General features: G+C 42.5%; 1 protein-coding gene across 3 annotated transcripts in view; it reads left to right on the top strand.

The window, feature by feature from the left end:
* LOC126248163 (lachesin-like) overlaps positions 1-17,662 on the top strand; it is a 1,464,009-nt gene that overhangs the window by 776,119 nt on the left and 670,228 nt on the right. For all 3 annotated transcript variants that reach the window (XM_049948938.1, XM_049948928.1, XM_049948919.1), the window contains exon 6: positions 1,587-1,742. In XM_049948938.1, coding sequence (XP_049804895.1) covers positions 1,587-1,742 — 156 coding nt within the window. The remainder of the gene's footprint in view (positions 1-1,586; positions 1,743-17,662) is intronic.

Raw genomic sequence — 17,662 nt, 5'->3', positions numbered from 1 at the left:
GTCGTCGTCGGAAATCAGTTGTGTTACAGAATAGCGCGATGCTTATCTGGAAGTATTTTACGAAGTGAAGTACAAGACCCATTTTGATTTAAAAGAGTAAAAGCTGGATGAACCACAACAAACTTTTGACATAATTCACTGAAAAAACGTAAAGTTTAACATTTCGTTCGTAGTTTACAATAAAACTAGAAAACTGCTGATCTGCTGCGTGTGTCTGCATAACATGTCATTATGCGCTTGTAGCCCTTCAAAATGGACTAACTAACTCTAAAACTAGAGTTGTTCACCTTCCGTTTTTATCACTTAGCACTGACTACTCGTAATGTCCAAATAATGATCTGAACTTCGGTTACCACACGATTTTTAAGCAGAGTTTCAAAAAATTAGAATTAGTAGGAGAATACCTGCGATTTCTAATAGTAGTCCACCATGTAACACCTTCGAGAAACACAGCGAATACTGGACGCGCTAAGTTTTATTTTATTTGCAAATTTAATTTAATATTTGGATTCTGAGTATCTTGATACTGAGTGAGTAATTATTTTCAATCTTTGTTCGATTTCTACGTTTATTTCAGGAAATAGTCGGAATAAGAAACAAAAAATCTGTTACTTCATAAACCGCTTATTCTGAGCGGTTTTAATAGTCGGATTAAAATAGCGTTAAAAAAACAACGAAAACCATTTGTTTCAGCGATAGATGACCGCTATCTGTAGATTATAGTACAAGAGGAAGATCTCGTGATCGGAAAATAGTTAAATATTTATAATTACGAAATTCAGATAATGTGAATAACAGAGCGGGTAAGAACTAATAGTATCCTAAAATTATGTAGGTTGAAATACTGATGATAATAACGCATTGTTTGATCAAAAATATGCGGACATAAAATAATAGACGTTGATTTGAGATGTGTCCACATTTGGCCTTTGTAGCAGTTTATAATTTCCTGGGGAACATTTTCAACTAGACATCAGAACGTCTGGGGAGGAACGGCAGCCCTTTCTATCTCCGAGCCGAAACAACAGAAGATAGCAATGTTGGACGCTGGGATCTGGAGCGAAGGCGACGTTCTCACTTATCCTAAAGGTGTTAAAATTTGCCAGTGTCCTGGATTACGGTCCATACCTCTCCAAAGTGTGTTGTGAGGCTAAGTTTTGCGATATGTGCGTCAGAAGCGACCATTAAGTTGTAGACCTCTTGGTGCATATGGAGAGGTGTAGTCTATGTGCCAGTGCCTGGTTTCACTCTCTCGCCTCCTTTTATCCATAACGACACACACCAAACATTACGTTTTAGAAGCACTTATCACACGACACAGGTACACACTTCACACTTCATAGCACATCGGAGAAACACAATGGCAAACCACCTCCACTAGTTGACTAGACTGAAATGCAGGTTTTCTGCATCTGCTGTCCTACGCTTCTTCCGTGAGAATAAGACTACTTTGACTTTAGATTACGATAACTCCGCACTTCTGTGATTCATTTCGTTGTAACCTGTTCTAGTAAGACATGTATACTTGCGGATGCTGTTCTTGACTGTCAGTTCGTCAGATCGTTCAGTGAGGACCGCTGTTGCAGTGCCGCCCAGCATCGTGGACCGGGAGACGAGTACGGACATGGTGGTGCGCGAGGCGGCCAACGTGACGCTCACCTGCAAGGCGGTCGGCTACCCCGAGCCCTACGTCATGTGGCGGCGAGAGGACGGGGACGACATCAACTACAACGGCGACAGCGGTGAGTCCACGGCGTAGCGTCTCTCGCAGTGCATGCCATGTGCGCAGAAAACCAAGTCAATACAGTCGGCTTGGCGTGGGCTCCGCCTGTATCTTCTTCTTCTTGTTCTTCTTCTTCTAAGAAGTAAGCGATTCGACTGTTTCTCGCACAAAGGAAGCTGTTGTCGTTTCCTCGTCAATGATAAAACTTTTTTTGACGTCACATGAAATGTATTCGCAGTTCCGAATATGGACAGCCATTAGCTATGCAGGGTGTAAAGTTCAAGTTGAGAAACCAGAATAGCTCGAAAAATAAGCTTCACACAACAAAGTGTGTAGAATCCAAAGTTGATTATTTAGCCGGCCACCACAGCGTCCTGGGGGTGGGGTGGGAGGCAACTTTAAAATTTCAAAACGTTTTCTCTTAAACATTTGTTTTGATTCTTGGTAGTTGGCGCTGTAATTCAAGAAAAACTATGTTCTCATTTTTGCGTGGAAAATGGTTACGAATAAATAAAAATTACTTATTTACTTCGTAAATTTTGATTCGCAAAAACTAAAACTCTCCCTCTCTCCCCATAGGATGTGGTTGGAGAGAGAAAAATTAGAATTTTACAAATGTTGACCCAAATTTTAATTTTTTCCGCAGATTCGGATAAATTTTGTTTGTTTCGTGGTCATGAGGCCACACAACTTTTAATGATCTCACAAATCATCTGACTAGCTAACTAACTAACCAAACATCCTACGTACTAACGAGTGAACTCACTTCTTATTTATCCGTAACTATTTTCCACGCAAAAATGAGAACATGGATTTTCTTGAATTACAGCGCCAACTATCAAGAATCAAAACAAATAAGACAAAACTTAAGTAGTTTTGTATGTAGAATCTGATTTTGGAATACAAAATGCGGGTTCCCATTTGAAATTTTAATGTTGCCTCCCGCCCCACCCCCAAGGGGCCGTGGTGGTGGGATAATTTTAGCGCCAGCAGATGTCCCACTCGGATATAATCAACTATGGATTCTACGTCTACGTTACTTATGTTGGCAGCTGTTCTTGATTCGAATTCTGGAATATCTCCCTTGTACTTGAGTGTATTGCAGTTTTGCTTTCCGGCAGTGTATCTCCATTTTAGAAACTGGGTAAGTTGTTAAGACATTAAACAGACTTAGTCCGTTATCAAATATTACGTGTTACACGGTAACGAGACTTTCTGTTTCAAGATACAAGATGATGCACGACTAACGAATTACGGCTTAACCACCCCCAAATTATGTAACTAGTTATTAAAATATACAGAATTTTACTCACAATAAAACTTTGTAGCTGAACAGTTAACAATCTTCTAGATAGGTGTAATATATTGTGGAGCTCTCAAATGTTTACAAACGCTGCTCAAAACACAACCTCATGTCTCCAACAAAACCTGTAGAAAATGCGGGAAACTGCTTAATGGTAGCTTCTAGTGCTCGTTCTTTCATGTGGTTCTAAAGTCAGTCAGTATATTGAAACACAGAGGAGGGAACATCATGTGTTCCTAGGTACACTTTCCTTTAGGTGCAACACTCTTTGAAAAACTTTCAAAGACTTGGAGATAAACTGTTTCCCGACGTAATAATAACGTGAATGTTTCACAGGAGTCTCTTTGGATGGTGTTATTAAATTGCACGGTATTTCTACGAGGCAGCTGCTCGTCGTCTTCACGTGCCTGTTTTCCACCTCCTCCCCGCAGAGATACGAGATGTCATGTCTGACGCTTTCCCGACGTATAATCTGCACCTGAAGGTGGTAAGTAGCTTCCTCGTGGAATCATTGTGCAGTTTACACAGTACCATCCGATCCAAGCCTATGAACCATTCAAGCATTTAGATTAAGGGAACTTCCGGTATCCATTAGAAAATCCGCTTGGATTTTTTGTCATTTTACGATGGTTATTACGTACATGAAAATGTTTTGTAATTAACATACTTTTATATTGCTCCGACTTAGGCAGCTGGAATAGAAAGTATTTAGCAGTCATACATAAACAAAATATAAAGTTATATAGAAGAGATATGAGATGCCCTGCACACAGAAGAGTCCTTCCGTAATTCAGCGCATCGCGAAGGAAATCGATCTGCATAACAAATACTTTAACATTTCACGGTGAGCTTTGATCAATAAAGGGAATGAATCAAATTGAACTAACGTTAGCTTTCTACTTACAGCGTCTAGAAGTGCTATGAGGATGTTTTGTCAGTTTCGTAACATGCTTTGGAGAACAAAAGAGTATTAAAAAATCAGAGCCAAAATGTAAATTATCTGTTACATTATTCTCTAATATCACAGTAATGTTCGACATGAATCCGCACGATATGTAAGAAGCTATAGTTGAATGAGCGCCCATCGACCTACCTTGCCTGGACATAGAGCATAGTAGCATGCAAACAAAACTTGCTAGTCACTAGAGTCTCGCGAGATCGGAATTCAATATTTGATTTCCTATGAGGCCTAATTATTTTTGATTTGGGAAAGTTCAACAAGAAGGCTTTTGTGCAGTGTGACATGATCTGGTGCTAGAATACAAAGAATTGCAACGGATATATTGAAGAAATTCGAAAGAAATTGATTGATAAGTAAATATATTGTAACCTGGAAAAACGGTATTTGGATTCACGACAAGGAACATCATGTTCTCATCTCAGGGGGTTTGAATGTACAGCACCACAAAGTGAATAGATAATGTTCTCCACTGTAATCAGCTTCCGTCCAACTAAGTATGAACAACCTACTAATTTTCACTTCACTAAGCACAGGCAAACGTTTCCGACCTAATCGCGGAGTAATCGCAGTCAGGCGACCCCATTACAGCCTCCCCTTTATAACTACGTTCTACTACAGAAAGTAAATTGAAATAGTCTCGACCAATTTCTTAATCTTGTAGAATCTCTGGAACAGCATGCAACTCTATCACACAAGGACCTACTTTTATACAAACACATTTCCAGAAGTAGTCATCCTGGAAAGGACATTATCTAGAATGGCGAATATTCCTTCAAATAAGAAGGAACTCATAGTAATTTCCATCGGTTGAACACACTGACTAGCTTCAGTGAACATGCAAAGAGATTGCTGCAGTTTTTTATATCGATTAATGTAAAGAAATTATACCAGACTTACGTAAAGTATTGCAGGAACAAATATCGCGATCTACTAAAAGCAAAGTACGGTGTAATGGGGAGAAATTAAAGTACCAAATAAACAGGCAACTTTTAAGACCAATTATCTAGGGAAATTTTTGTTGGGGCTGGATATTTGGCACTAAAGGCTTTAGTCCTGCTCTTCTGTGTGCAGGGCATCTCATATCTCTTCTATATAACTTTATATTTTGTTTATGTATGACTGCTAAATACTTTCTATTCCAGCTGCCTAAGTCGGAGCAATATAAAAGTATGTTAATTACAAAACATTTTCATGTACGTAATAACCATCGTAAAATGACAAAAAATCCAAGCGGATTTTCTAATGGATACCGGAAGTTCCCTTAATCTAAATGCTTGAATGGTTCATAGGCTTGGATCGGATGGTACTGTGTAAACTGCACAATGATTCCACGAGGAAGCTACTTACCACCTTCAGGTGCAGATTATACGTCGGGAAAGCGTCAGACATGACATCTCGTATCTCTGCGGGGAGGAGGTGGAAAACAGGCACGTGAAGACGACGAGCAGCTGCCTCGTAGAAATACCGTGCAATTTAATAACACCATCCAAAGAGACTCCTGTGAAACATTCACGTTATTATTACGTCGGGAAACAGTTTATCTCCAAGTCTTTGAAAGTTTTTCAAAGAGTGTTGTACCTAAAGGAAAGTGTACCTAGGAACACATGATGTTCCCTCCTCGGTGTTTCAATATACTGACTGACTTTAGAACCACATGAAAGAACGAGCACTAGAAGCTACCATTAAGCAGTTTCCCGCATTTTCTACAGGTTTTGTTGGAGACATGAGGTTGTGTTTTGAGCAGCGTTTGTAAACATTTGAGAGCTCCACAATATATTACACCTATCTAGAAGATTGTTAACTGTTCAGCTACAAAGTTTTATTGTGAGTAAAATTCTGTATATTTTAAAAACTAGTTACATAATTTGGGGGTGGTTAAGCCGTAATTCGTTAGTCGTGCATCATCTTGTATCTTGAAACAGAAAGTCTCGTTACCGTGTAACACGTAATATTTGATAACGGACTAAGTCTGTTTAATGTCTTAACAACTTACCCAGTTTCTAAAATGGAGATACACTGCCGGAAAGCAAAACTGCAATACACTCAAGTACAAGGGAGATATTCCAGAATTCGAATCAAGAACAGCTGCCAACATAAGTAACGTAGTTGTAGATATCCTCGGAATAGTGAAGCAACTTAAATCACTTAATAAAAGCAAGTCTTCTGGTCCAGACTGTACACTAGTTAGGTTCCTTTCAGAGAATGCTGGTGCAATAACTCCATACTTAGCAACCATATACCGCACAACCGTTCGTTCGGCGAAAGATCCGTACCTGAAGACTGGAAATTTGCATAGGTCACACAAATATTCAAGAAAGGTAGTACGAGTAATCCACTAAATTGCAGGCCCATATCATAAACGTCGATTTGCAGCAGGATTTTGGTACATATATTGTGTTCAAACACTATGAATTACCTCGAAGAAAACAGCCTATTTTAGAAAATATCGTTCTTGTAAAACACAATTAGCTCTTTACTTGCATGAAGTGTTGACTCCTATTGACAAGGAATATCAAATGGATTCAGTAAATTTGGATTTCCGGAAGGCTTTTGACACTGTACCACACAAGCGGCTTGTGATGAAACTGCGTGCTTATTAGAATATCATCTCAGTTATGTGGCTCTCGTGTCAGAGAGGTCAAAGTTCGTAGTACTGACGGAAAGTCATCGAGTAAAACATAAGTGTTTTCTAGCGATCTACAAGGTAGTGTTATAGGTACTTCACGCTACCTTAGCTATATAAACGATTTGGGAGACAATCTGAGCAGCCGTCTTAGGTTTTTTGCAGATGACGTTGTCATTTATCGACCAGTAAAGTTATCAAAAGATCAAAACAAATGGCAAAACGGTTCACGAAAGATATCTGTGTGGTGCGAAAATTGTAAATTGACCCTACATAAAGAAAAGTATGAGGTCATCCACATTAGTGCTGAAAGGAATCCATTAAACTTCTGTTATACGATAAATCAGTCAAATCTGAAGGCCGTAAATTCAACTAAATACCTAGTAATAACAATTACGAACAACATAAATTGGAGGGAACACGTAGAAGATGTGGGGAAGACTAAGCAAAGACTGCGTTTAGCTGGCAGGGAACTTAGAAAATCTAACAGATCTACTAAGGAGACTGCTTACGCTAAACTTGTCCGTCCTCTTTTAGAACACTGCTGCGCGGTGTGGGATCCTTATCACATAGGACTGACAGACTACATCGGAAAAGTTCAAAGAAGGGCAGTACGTTTTGTATTATCGCGAAATAAGATAGAGAGTGTAACTGAAATGATGTAGGATTTGGGAAGGACATCATTAAAACTAAGGCGTTTTTCGTTGCGGAAGAATTTTCCCACGAAATTCCAATCACCAATTTTCTCCTCTGAATGCGAAAATAGTTTTTTGACGTCGACCTACATAGCGAGAAACGATCATCATGATGAAATAAGTGAAACCAGATCTCGTGCTTAAAGATATAGGTGTTCGTTCTTTCCGCGCGCTATACGAGATTAGAATAATAGAGGATTGTGAAGATGGTGCACTTAAATGTGATTTGCAGAGTATCCGTGTAGATGTAGAAGATCATATTACTGACAAGTTGTGATGTCATCTTGAGACACCACCCGTGTACTGACCATCAAAAGCCCGCCAACGGACCATGAACGGTGGCGCCAACGTGGCAGTATACGCAAATCAGGCGCCGCACTTTCCCTCTCCGGTAGACTACACGATACCAACACCCTACCCGGAGCTAGTATAAATGACGAGAGAGCTCGGAAGCGGGTTTGTCAGCGCAGGACGTCGTCTCAGTTCGAAAGCTCAGCTACTTAGAACGGTGTCTGCCGACGTTATACGAGGGTTGCCCAGAAAGTAATGCACCACATTTTCTCTTCAACAATTACTTATTAAACATAATGAGAATTACACATGATATAATGGTATTTTATCTACACACCCGTAATCTCCATCCCGTTCTATGGCCTTTCTCCAGCACGAAACAAGAGCGTGTATGCCCTATCCGTACCAATCATTGACCTATTAGCAGGTCAGTGTTTTACAGTGTGAATCACCTTCTAATCCTCCTCAAAATGTCTTCCTTGAATGCGTCTGTCCTCGCGAATGACATCTTCAGCTCGCTGCAACATTTCAGGTTTGACAGCCGTGGATGGTCTCCCCGACCTCTGCAAATTGTGGAGCTCCACCGAACCGCCTTCTGATTACCTTAACCTCCGTGCCCAGCAACTAACTGTACTTCTGTCGACAGCAGATGCTCCACAGACTATGCACAAGCATTTGTGAATATTCCCCACATCTTCTTTCTCTGCAGTGAGAAATTCAATGACGGCATCTTGCTTGTATCATACATCATCCACAGAAGCCATTTTGAAACTGTCCTCCAGCTATGGTATCTGTCGGAAGGAACGGAAACGTGGCGCGCTCAGTCACGAGAATTAAAATAATACATACGCAACGTTTCGCATTCGTAGCATTGTTTTCGGCTGAGAAAAAGAATACGGTGCATTACTTTCTGGGCAACCCTCGAAGTTAGTTAGGTCTGCGAGAACCAGCCCAACTAGATAGACAGATTACCGGTGAATTGCGAAAAAACTGTATTGAGAGATCGGAAATGAGTCTTATGTTCTACATGACTGCTTCTCAAAAGTTACGTAAACGGCAGTAGTACAGTCTGTGAAACGTAGACACTGGTTATGTTTTCCTGTAGGAACACCACATGTCATAGCGATTTGCACGAGTAACTCATACACCCCTCCCCCCCACCGCCCTCGCCCCTCTAAACACTTGAATCCTGTGTTGGGTGTTGGGACCTGCATGTCTTCTGAGGATGCTCTCCGGGATAGGCCGCTCACCAGGTGTACACCGTACTCGGTTACGTCCATCACTCGGATACAGACAGGACCTGCCCTCATCACTGAGGGCTACATGGCGCCATTCAAATCTCCAGTGGACTCTTCTACAGCAGAATAGCCACACTTGGTGGTGCCGTGATGTCGGTGGTAACCTGGCCAGAAGCACAAGTGCTTTTAGTTCCTTGGTGACACAGCAGGTGCTATCTGTGCCCGGCTTTCTTCCCTGGATGATGTCCGGTCGGCAGTGTGTCGATCTTTCCGCGCCTGTGTGGTACGCGGATGTCCATAACCTGGTGTCTGGGTGAGGAAATGATTCACAGATTATTGCTGAAAGCAGAGATCCACCACCGATACACTGTGCGCGACATGTGAAGCAATTCTTTAATACCTCCATCCAGATTTCCGCAGGCCCACAGTGCGAATGCTTTCAATTGGCTGCAGTTGTTCCATAAAAGTACGTACTCGTCGGCGGTGCCTGATTGTGCTATAGAATTAATGTTCAGCTCTAAATTCAGCACGGTTACTAAATATGGAGTCAAAACACAGAGCGCACAGACAGCCCTCCTCAGCGCCATCTGATCTCTGATGACGGTGGCAAATGAATCACTAACCCCACAACCACTCCGTGTCCACCTGTCGCCACTGAAGGCATTGTTTTCCCGGCAGTGTAGTTTTATACACCATACTGAGAACCACAACACTCCATCAGTATATTTAAATGACAACAGTATTTCTTGGTTTTATGCTTACAGTTCTGTTACTGTGCAGTGAGAGAAAACCTCACTGCTTCGTGCAACCTCTCAACTTCCACTCTCTGCTGACCATTCAGGTTTTCTGTCACAGAAAGGCTGCATTCAGTCCTTACTGGCCAAATATATTCAGGATCTCTTAAACTGAGTTGCTATTTAGTTATATTACCAGAAGCGATATTTGCGAAGTGTTCTCTTAGTTTTTGAAAAATTCTTACTTTGGACAAGGTTCTTGGTGTGGCAGTTTTCCACAGCAAGTAATAACCATTCGTTTTAAGAATTCAAATATATTTTGCCTCCTCCACTGTAAATATACTTCTCAGACGCGTTACGCTATTTATGTTGGCGGAATATTTTAGTTGATTGTCTACCCTGTCAAAATTTTTGTCCTGGTTTTTCATAGATCAAAGGGCACATTTCAACTTTCATATGAACGCTGTTTGTCGACCGGCTGTTCGCGTGACAAATTTTCCTCCAGGTGATTACATAAATACGCTATATGATCAAAAGTATTCGGGTGCCCCCAAAAACATACATCTTTCATATTAGGTGCATTGTGCTGCCACCTACTGCCAGCTCCTCCATATCAGCGACCTCAGTAGTCATTAGACTTCGTGAGAGAGCAGAATGGGCCGCTCCGCGCAACTCACAGGCTTACAACGTGCTCAGGTGATTAGGTGTCACTTGTGTCATACGTCTGTACGCGACATTTACACGCTCCTAAACATCCCTTGGTCCACTGTTTCCGATGTGATAGTGAAGTGGGAACAGGAAGGGACACCTACACCACAAAACTGTACAGGCCGATCTCGTCTGTTGACTGACAGAGACCGCCGACAGTTGAAGAGGGTCGTAATGTGTAATAGGCAGACATCTATCCAGACAATCACACATTATTCCAAAACGCATCAGGACCCACTGCAAGTACTACGACAGTTAGGTGGGAGGTGAGAAAACTTATGTTTCATGGTCGAGCAGCTGCTCATAAGCCACACATCACGCCGGTAAATACCAAACGTCGCCTCGCTTGATGTAAGGGGCGTAAACATTGGACAATTGAACGGTGGAAAACGTTGTGTGGAGTGATTCACGGTGGACAATGTGGCGATCCGATGGCAAGGTGTGAGTATGGCGAATTCCCGGTGATAGTCATCTGCCGGCGTGTGTAATGCCAACAGTAAAATTCGGAGATGCTGGTGTTATGGTATGGTCGTACTTTCATGCAGGGGGCTTGCGTCCCTTGATGTTTTGCCTGGCACTATCACAGCACAGGCCTACACTGATGGTTTGAGCACCTTCTTGCCTGCCATTGTTGAAGAGCAATTCAGGGATGACAATTGCATCTTTCAACAATATCGAGCTGCTTTTCGTTCAAATGGCTCTAAGCACTATGAGACTAAACATCTGAGGTCATCAGTCCCCTAGAACTTAGAACTACTTAAACCTAACTAACCTAAAGACATCACACACACCCATGCCGAAGGCAGGATTCGAACCTGCGACCGTAGCAGCAGCGCCATTCCTGACTGTAGCGCCTAGAACCGCTCGGTCACAGTGGCCGGCCACCTGTTCATAATGCACGGCCTGTGGCGGAGTGGTTACCCGACAATAACATTCCTGTAATCGACTGGCCTGCACAGAGTCTTGACTTGAATCCTATAGAACACCTTTCGGATTTTTTTTAACGCCGACTTCGTGCCAGGGCTCACTGACTGATATGCGTACCTCTCCTCAGTGCAGTACTCCGTGAAGAATGGGATGCCACTTCCCAAGAAACCTGTGAGCACCTGATTGAACGTGTGCCTGCGAGAGTGGAAGCTGTCATCAAGGCTAAGGGTGGGCCAACACCATATTGAATTCCAGCATTACGGGTGAAGGGCGCCACGAACTTGCAAGTCATTTTCAGTCAGATGTCCGGATACTTTGGATCACATAGTGTATGTCTGTGCCGCAAAAAGCCTCTGCATTTCGGGCTCCTAATAGTTCAAGTATTTTTTCGTTTGATGCATTTGGCACAATGTAACACGAATTCCGTTAGCGGCGTTTGTTCATGTTTTTCACGTCTACAATTTTCTTATATATACTATCGGAAGTTTAAACTATTATCTGCCCGAAATGAAATTGTTGTCGATTTCTAGCAGCAATGCCCTTCCTCCTCTCCATTAGGTGAGCGTCCAAGATCTGAGACGCGAATTCTCTAACTATATTCTAGTAATTGCTATGCATAGGGTGCACATGTCCATGTTCAAATCGAAGAGGTTAGCACACAACCATCTAGGTAACTGAATTTACTTTAACCCAGTTTTAGGACTGGTAGTCACGTAGATTCGTTAGCGTGAGAAATTTTTACCAGTATCCATTGTGCCCATTTATCTCTTCACGTGTGATGCAAAAGGTAATTACATTTTTGTCGTTGTATTCGGCCATTTCTGTTTTATATTCGATTAGGATTTAGTCTCTTCGTAGAATTATAATTGTTAAGGCGACAGCACGTGAATTATTCTTCAAATTCTACCCCAACTACTGATAATTATCAATTCATTTCCCAATCGTATGGGCACATTGATTGAGCCAGAGGAGTCTTTTTCTTGATCAAATATCAAGAACTTTCAGTGCGTCCATATAAATATTTAGCATTAGTGGCTTCCATTCCAGGCCTTGTCCAACTACCTCTCTGTCTCTGCATCGGTGTCGTTCGGGCAATGAACGTTGAAAAACGAATTTTCAGCTGTCAGTTCATATTGACACAACCACCTCCTAGATGTGACGTCAACAGCGCGTAACTCGTGACGCATGTCACGTGCTGAAAGTTGACAGAGTGGGGGTGACAGGTCGTCCATACGTATTTCGCTCTGTGTTGTCATGAGCAAGAGAAGCGATTTTCCTGTGTTGAAAAAAGGTATGGTTATCGGTTTCCGAGACAGGTGGGGTTGGGGGCCGTACTACATATGAAATGGTGAAGTTCGTGAAATGTTCGTATGAATATGTTCTCTGCTGCCCACTATTGGAAGAAGCGGGAGCCAAGTCGCTTATAACCCATGCACATTTAGATCTAGCATCGTTTCTTAAATCTATAAGGGGCGGTCAATGATTTTCCTTTGGATGGCATTGCTGCAGCGTGTATGCAATATAGCGCGACAATGATGCAGGTGGACAAAACCGATATAGGCAATAGATTAGTGTGACATTTGTGTATTTGTGAAGTGCGTGCGGTAAATGTGGGAACGTAGGCAATGAAGTTATCAAATGCGTCTAAGTAGAACCAGCGTGCTGATATTCTTTTCTAGGCTTCCGAAGGACAAACACCGGTAGAAATCAATCGGAGAAGGAAGAATGTATTTGGGGCGCCAAGTTCAGTGTTGCTTCATGATGCCGGACGTCCCCATGCAGCAAATGTCGTAACGCAGAAGTTACGCGAACTCAAGTGTGAGACGCTCTGGCACCAAGTCTATAATTCTGACCTCTCCCCATGCCATTATCACGCCTTTGGTCTCTTAAAAAAGGCCTTGAAGGGTCGACGATTCCTGTCTGCATCGACTTCTGCATTTACGTGGATACTCCGCAAATCACCCTTAAGTGGTTGGCAGAGGGTTCATCGATCCACCTTCACAACACTTCTCTATTATTACACTCTCGAACAGCTAGCGAAAGATCGAAAACCCATATCCTTCTGTGCAGGCTCTTATTTCCCTTATTTTGTAATGATGATTGTCGGTCAGCGTCAGCATAATTTTTTCGCATTCGGTAGAGAAAGTTTGTGATACAGATTTCGCGAAAAGATCTCGCCTCAACGAGAAACTCCCTTGTTTAAATACTACTGATCTCAAAACCTTTACCATGTTTGTGACACTTTCTTTCCTATTTATCGATAACACAAAACGCTCTGGCCTCTCTTGAAATTTCTCGATTTACTCCATTAACCCTATTTAGTAAGGATCCCACACCGCGCAACAGCAACAGTATTCCAAAAGAGGAGGGACAAGGGTAGTGTAGTAGATCTGTTGCCTCTTGTAAGTGTTCAGCCAATAAAACGCAGTCTTAGGTTCGCCTTCCTCACAACAAATTCTGTGTGTTCTTTACAATTTAAGTTTTTAGTATTTGTAATTTCTAGGTATTTAGTTGAACTTACGCCCTTTAGATCTGACTGATTTATCCTGTAACTGAAGTTCAACGAATTCTAAGTAGCACTCATATGGATGACCTCACATTCACAGTTATCTTTTCTAAATCATTTTGCAATTTGTTCTGATCTTCTGACGACTTTACCAGGCAGTGAACGACAGCATCATCTGCAGACAACCTAAGACTGCTGCTCAGATTGTCTCGTAAATCGTTTACATTGACAAGGAACAGCAGAGAGCCTATAACACTACCTTGAGGAACGCCTGAAATCACCTCTGTTTTAGTCGATGGCTTCCCGTCAATAACTACGACCTGTGATGTCTCTCACAGGAAATCAAGAATCCACTCGCGTAACTGAGACGATATTCCATAAGCACAGAATTTGATTACAAGCCACTTGTGATGTATGGTGTCCGACGTGAATGTGCAGCAATCAGTTACGGACATCTTCAAGCAACAGGACACTGTGTTTTGCCGAATGGGTATCTGCAACCTGGTTCGTTGGTAGAATGACTGCCTCAGCGCTCACGAAAGTTTCGCCTGATCGACCTACTGATTCTGCCCTGTACGGCATTTCGATGGCACATTCCGTTTCAAAGAGGACATCGATTACTGGCGCTTGAAATACGATTGACGTAAGTCAGTGGAGCAGCTTGTGCAAATAGATTACTCTACTGGTCCGCGTTTCTTCCTGTAAATGGCGCTCTGGGGGAATGGATGATGCCTCCACCTATTCTTGCGACGAGATATCTGGCAAAAGGCTTCAAATATTATTGAGAATTTCAACAATGGACTGCCAAAAGGCGACTATCAGACTTCATGCTTGATTAACCTCGTCACAGTCATTCGTCATATAGAGTTAGATGTGACCAGTGTCCAATTCTAGAGAACAGATTACAATCTTGATGGAAGAACACGTAACAAGCAGCGTGAACGGCACCTGTTAGTGTTGGTGTGGCCTTCTCCACCAGACATCACGGCGCCTAGAGTATCAGCAACCAAACTGACAGTCTGCAGCCGCGGGTTTCCCGCCTCGCAGGCACACCGAAGAACTACACAACGGCAGGCAATATTGATGAACGGCCACAGCAACAACCACAACAACAACACCACAGCAAAGACACCAGCGGCCACCAGGGGCCACTACCGGCCCACATAAACATAAGGAAGAGGTCGCTGCAGATCCTGGAACTTTTTTCACACGTCAAACCACGTGATGGAAAATAGTTCCGAGGTACTCATCCGCCAAAGCGCTGTAAAGGCCAGCGCTCGGCGACACATCGGCAGTTCATCGACCGCCAACAGACTTGGATAGCTGCCGCCCGGCAGCCCGGCTTCGATTTTCTCGCTGATCTCTGGATTAGGCTTGGTATATGGGAGAAGTCTCAGGCGGAGACTAGGTGGAAATTATTTCCGTTGTTTTCTATCTTATTCTTGCATGTAGTTGTGATTCGAAGACGGATCATTGTTTTGTGTTGGTGCTATACTTGGAGAATTTGTTTTGGTTAATTGAACAGTCCAATAAATTGTTTTCTAACTTTGATCGTTAGTTTTTTCTGCTTACGCAAACATATCAAGTGTGATCTGCTTTGCCAACATGTGATCCCTGCTCTAGGGCAGAGAGATGCTTTGGACACAACTGTTTTGACGCATTATGAAGCTCCACCTCAATGCTCGGGAGATCACTCGGTTACACCATAACACATTCGAAAAAAAGCCGACCCATTAGCCTATCGTTCCAAACTTTGTGGCCAGGAACATCACCAGATTTAAACATGCGTGATTCTGTCTGTAGGATTATCTGAAGCACAATGTTTATCAGCAGGATTCAAACACAATCAACGCAATTAAAAATGTAGCCCACTCATGTGCCAATTAAAATATATTTCTTCCCGTCCTTTTTCAGTTATTTTGCTTTCGCATATCCTTAAAAATTATTCCACGGTCACTCGCTTTTCACGGGAGCTCTCTCAGGTAGCGACGTTACAGTTTTTTTTTTACTCTGCCTTCAGGCTACAAGTGGCCCATCGAGACCCGCCGCGTCAGCCTCATCTGTGGTCAGCACACCACTCTCACGGTCTTATGATGGTTTCCTGTATTTATATTATAAAAGAACTCCCCGTACAGACGGTTTCTTAAACAAAACGGGACGACAGCACCATCCCAATGTAATGTTTGTGTCTATATCTGATTTTATATAATATAATTGATTAGAATTTTCAGCTTTTGACAGAACGGTGTTCGCTTCATTAACTAAATTCGAATTAATCGCTAACACGACTATGAACTAGGGAATCTCCCAACCGTATATGCTGCGACAGTTTGCTGGACAAGTAGTTTACTGGTCGGTCTTTCCAGTCTGTCTGTAGCCACAACATTCACACACTAGTAAAAGCATGCTTTCCTGTAAGCAAGTCATTAACGTGTTTGTCTGTAGATCACTGATGTTTACAATGTCTGTGTTCATACAGAGTGAGTGTCTTCGCCATACAATGTCCTTCAGACATGTGTGTATCTCTGAAAGAACAGGCATTGTCTTTGACGATTATAGCTGTGCTAAACACCGCATTATGTGACTATGCACTGACGCCAAGCGTTCGTGATACATGAAAACTTGTGCCGCAATGGAACTCGAACATCCATTTCCGCTTACGGCGAGCGGTTGCCCAAACCACAATGGCTATCCAAGTACGTCTCCAAGACCGATATACACTACCGTTCTTCACGCAGTCACAACCCTAATCCTCTCACAATTCGTAGTTGCCGCCTAGAGAATCTATTTCATAATGTGTACCACAGCTATAATCGTCAGAGACAGTGTTTTTTCCTTCCTATATGCGTGCATGTGTTAAGGACATTGTAATGTGAACATACATACACTCTATAAACACTAATATTGCAACCATCCATGCATGATCTATCCACGATTCTTTGGACTAAAATGAGATGTAATAGTTGTCTCCCTGAGCTGGAATTACATATTGTGCGAGCACAAAGTAGTGACTGCGTGACGTGTTGAAGTTTGAATCGATCCCAGAGGCGTGCTCGTATAGCCACAGTGGTTACGGTAACCGTTCGCGATAAGAACGAAAATGGGTTTCAAGCCCCGGTACGATACAAATTTTCACGTGATGCAAACAGCTGACGTCAATGTAAAGTCGCACAATATGGGTCTATTTCGTAGTGTTTGTCTCTAGCGGCTATCTTCCACGCTGCTTCGGGATATTCTGTAAGATAGTTCCAGATCTCAACTTGCAGTTGTTTTGAATTCAAAGGACCTATTTTGTGGTAGTTTAGGACGGTCACTGGCGTCTGCTCCTGTCTTCCATATGTCGATTTCGATGTCGATGTCGATGGCCAATCTCTTGTGTACCTATTTTCATTTTCTAAAGATCTGAAACTCTGAAAAGTTGCTGATGTGGCTGCTATGTGTCATCTCCTATCCTGTCATATTTGTTGAACCTTCCTTTGAATGGGGTATTGAATCAGTGTCTGACGAGCAACTGCTTGTCTCGGACACATCCTCCTCCAGTGAATCATTATATTTTCGTGTGGTTAGTAACAGCCCAACACTTTTTTTTCGATTGTAAGGATTAACTCTTAGAGCATCTACATAGGCCGAGCATACTACATTGCATTTATAGGCACAGTTTTCTTGATAAGTTGTTGGCGACTCTACCGGGTTGTACACCAGAGGACCATGAAACTTATCCTTCCTGAGGGACCCTCCGGAGCTGTGGTAGACGTCTTTAGAGGTGCTCCTGATTCCTCTGACTTTAACCGAAAATAACGCCTCTGAATAGGCCCACGGAAGGTCTGGAAGAAGCGTTAGAAATGGATAAATACAATGCGGAAGACTCGCCAAGAGGTAAGACTTCTAATCATGAAAGCCTTCATTGGATATTGAGTGGGTACGGTTTATCTTGATTAACAGTGTCCTGATCT

Source organism: Schistocerca nitens, chromosome 1, assembly GCF_023898315.1.
Source record: "Schistocerca nitens isolate TAMUIC-IGC-003100 chromosome 1, iqSchNite1.1, whole genome shotgun sequence".
Lineage (NCBI taxonomy): Eukaryota > Metazoa > Arthropoda > Insecta > Orthoptera > Acrididae > Schistocerca > Schistocerca nitens.
The sequence above is the reverse complement of the archived record's forward strand: the minus strand, read 5'-3'. Positions and strand labels throughout refer to the sequence as shown.